The sequence below is a fragment of the Cucumis sativus genome, chromosome 4, assembly GCF_000004075.3.
Source record: "Cucumis sativus cultivar 9930 chromosome 4, Cucumber_9930_V3, whole genome shotgun sequence".
Classification (NCBI taxonomy): domain Eukaryota; kingdom Viridiplantae; phylum Streptophyta; class Magnoliopsida; order Cucurbitales; family Cucurbitaceae; genus Cucumis; species Cucumis sativus.
This window is the reverse complement of record NC_026658.2, coordinates 3,473,641-3,477,676: the sequence shown is the minus strand read 5'-3', so window position 1 is coordinate 3,477,676 and position 4,036 is coordinate 3,473,641. Positions and strand designations below refer to the sequence as shown.

General features: G+C 34.9%; 1 protein-coding gene across 1 annotated transcript; it reads right to left on the bottom strand.

Annotated features, from left to right (window-relative positions):
* Positions 1-1,961: 1,961 nt before the first annotated feature.
* LOC101221557 (receptor-like protein 35) lies at positions 1,962-3,725 on the bottom strand. Its single transcript, XM_004146436.3, has one exon. It carries the CDS (start codon positions 3,442-3,444, stop codon positions 2,191-2,193), a length of 1,254 nt encoding a protein of 417 aa, XP_004146484.1. The 5' UTR covers positions 3,445-3,725; the 3' UTR covers positions 1,962-2,190.
* Positions 3,726-4,036: the final 311 nt, after the last annotated feature.

The window sequence follows — 4,036 nt, the reverse complement described above, 5'->3', positions numbered from 1 at the left end:
AATGATGAATTCAACTTCAAACACTATTAAAAATTAGTACTATGTACTTTTATAGTTTTGGTGATCTTAAATTGTCACAATTCAATACACTTTTAAGCTTAGTATTTTGAAGAGAGAAATGTGTGAAATTTTAACATATAAAAACGATATTGTTTAAAGAAAATATGGTGGAGTTGAAGCAATCAATAATGAAATTTTAGGATATAAAAATTGGTTGGGTGTTCTAAATATAAAAAGGAAAATTTGAATTTTGATAGGAAGTGATAACATATTTTGAAACCTTGTGATAAAATAGATCAATTGTGGATCTAACCTTATTAGATGAGGTTAGGCACAAGCTTAAATGGGCTGACCAATGTGGGCTACAAGGTTTTTTATGACAGACATGTAATGACACGTGCACACATGCTTTCATATTGTTGTATCACTCTCAACTATATCTGATTATGTATATGTGATTCCTCCCCTGATTTATTTATTTAAGATTATACGACGATAGCCAACACGAACTTAGTTTAGTGATAATTGAGTGCCAATTATGACCAAAAAATTATATATGTCGACATCTTGTTAAAATGAAGTAAAAGGTAATATATTTGGAGAATCATTTCCATCCTTATAACTTAATGTATCTATCTTAGGTAATTTAAACTGGTATGTATGATACTTGGCATTCTCATGCTTGAATGTACATATTTCCAAAAGCAAAACATGAATTTGAATCATCAACCCAAACTGATTAAAACATTGAAATAAAAATTATACGCTGAAAAAAATAATTAGAAATTAAGAAAATCAGACAAAAGATTGGGCTTTAAAAGCCCAAAATAGGCGGGGTAAAGTGCGCCCCATGTCACCAAATTAGGCCCAAAAAGCCTCCTAACCTTTTGTTATTTCTAATTTTGAAAGGGAAATTATATCAAAGACGTAAAAAAATCAAAATGAAAAATGGTTGAGAAAAACTTTGGATATCTTGAATCATGACTACATTTTATAAGTTATTTAAGGTATTGTTTCAATTATATTGTGTGGGTTTAGGTTACTAATTTCATGTTAAACAAGGCATATATATCACATACACATGTTTTAACATACTTATGTAATTATAGGAGTAATGATAGATATCATCCACATTTGAGTCATTGGTTCTATGTTGGAAAGTAATTGGGGTAAATGTTGAAACTATTATTGTATATGAAGATTGATATGAATAAATGTTAAATATTATAATTTTATAATGTCTGTTACTATGTTAGTTGGAAACTTTACTTTTTTCCTTGTGAGTTAAAAGTGAAAATATTTCTATATGTAATTTTGTCCCATCAAAATTGAATATTTGTTAAAGTTAGAGGTAATGTCCTATTAATGTCCAAGTCAACTTAGATTTTATGTTATTCCTAAAAGGGAATATTTTAGTGCAATCCCATCAATAAACTTTTAATTGAGACAATCTCTCAAGTTTTTCTTTTACTCTATCAATAAATAAAGTATAACTCAACATAAAACTAATTTTCTGCTCTTATTTTATCCTTCCTAATTTAATTATATGAAATTATTGCTTATTAGTCAAAGCAGATAGTTAAGTTAACATTTAAATAACAATATTAACAAGCTAGACTACCAAATTATTAGAAGTTTATAATAACAAAAAAAAAAAAAAAAGGGTAGCACAATCCGAACGTTTGGAAAATAATTGATCAATAAGACAAAAATATATGAAAACTCATATATTAAAATTATAATATAAAGTAGTAAAAAATGAATTGCCGTCCCGTGAAGAGGAAAAGATCCGTTAGCATCAACACGTGGGAACTGGGAAGTGAACCCCATAAAAACTGCAACCAAAATTCACAAAAGAAAAAAAACATATAATATAATTCTTGTACAAAAAAAGATTATTGTAAAGGCTGAAAATATAGCCAAATTTTATGGTATGGATATTGATACATTATAGACTTAGGTTTCTATAGAATATGAAAATTTTATAAATATTTTAGTTAATTTTACATGAAAAAAGAAACCTAGAAGTGCTAATTTTTGTCACTTATTTATCAACAATTATTAGCATTACAAGTTTGAGAAGAAAACAAACTCCCAATATTCCCATTAATGAAGCAAAAAGAAGACATAGCTAAATGAATCAATCCTAAGAAACTTAAAGAAACACAATATGAACATAATTCTAATCTCTTATGGGATTATTGGGCCGGCGCTCCGGCATTCCACGGGGGATTTTTGCTCCCCTCCTTGACAGAAGAAGAACAATGTTGGACACCAAAACAGGCAGTTTCCAGCGAGTCGGACGGTGGCGGAGTCGGCTTTCATTCGTCGTAACGGTTCTGGGATTGGGCCGGACAGGTAGTTACCGCCCAACAATAGTCTCACGAACGGCGAGATTCCAGGCTCCGGTGCGGTGGTTTTGAAGGCGTAGAGAATCGGAATCATTCCAGTGAAGTTGTTGTTCTCCAGTGACAATGCTGAGAGCTTCGGCATTAACGCCAGGAACGGCGGCAGAAATCCGGTAATTTCGTTGTCGCTCAAATCAACGGCGATAAGCCCACTACGAATGCCGTCAGAAACGGGGGTTTCCATGGCGGAGAATTGGTTGAAAGAGAGCGTAAGTTGCTCTAAAGATGGATGTTCAAATAGAACCGCCGGAACAGAGCCACTGAATCGGTTGTGACTCAGATCCACAACTTGAAGATTAACCAAATCCCTAATACTACTTGGAACCACACCTTCAAAGCTATTGTTCCTCATCGATAATTGAACCAATGATGGCGGAAGAACAGCCGGAAGCTCCCCGGAAAACCCATTATCACTTCCATCTAAATAATACAAATTCTTCAAAACCCCCAAATCAGGAAACACACCAGTGAAACCATTCGACTGCAGTTCCAACCGCTGCAAACTAACAAGCCCAACAAAACTCGCAGGAACAGAACCGTTAAACCCATTTCCATTCAAATACAGCTCTTCCAAAGCAGAGAGCGACCCGATTGACGGTGGCACCTCGCCGGAAAACATGTTAGTAGAGAGACTCAGTGAACGCAACCGAGTTAAATTGGAGAAAGAGTCAGGAATCGAACCAGAGAAGAAATTGTTAGACAAATCGAGCGTTTGCAGGAAAGGGAGGTTCCAGAAAACAGAGGAAAGAGAGCCAGAGTAACCTGCCTGGTCGAGGTTGAGCTCAGTGACACGAGAAACGCCGGAGACTACAGCATCGCACCGGAAACCACATGTGAATTTCTGGCTGAAGAGACTGTCACATGGGTCGAGAGAAAAATCCCAAGAATCTACACAAGAACCAGAGGAGATGGAAGTTGGGTCCAAAGCATTCTTGAGCTGTTTGAGGACTTGGGTATCCTCCCAATAGGTCTTGGATTGTACAGAAAGAAGAAGAGCCATTAAAAGGGGAAAAAGAGGGAGATAGAGAGAACCCATTTGAAGGGGGTATGAAGAAATAGAAGGCGAGAGGGTTAATGGAGGTGATATTGGGAAAGGAAAAAGAGATTAGGGGGAGGGGTTTTAGGGGCTCAGAGTCACATAAAGAGGAGGAGGAAGAGGAAGAAGAAGATGCTGCCTTTTGTTTTTAATTTTGGGGAGTGGGTTTTGAAACAGAGAAACTGTCAGAGCAATCAAACCATGGATATTGGAAGTTTGTATTTAAATTTTGGAAGCCATGTCGTGGGTTTTGTGAGGAAACAGGAAGGCAAACAAGCAAAGGGGGGCCTTTTGCCATAAACTCAATCGTCAATTTTTAACATCCCTTTGATAACTCTCATGTGGTTTTAAAACTAAAATAGCAAAAAAACAATTGTAAAAAACTTAGGCTGATAAGACAACAATTTTGTTTAACAAATATGAAAAACTATTTACCCAAACATTTTACACATAGTCATCAAGTGGCCGTAGCCAATCATCCAAAACAATGACGAACATAAAATAGAAAATATTGTAACAATTAGTAAATGAATGTTGCGTGAAACAGTGTAAGAATTTTTAAATAGATTTACATAGTTTTTGTCTCATACCT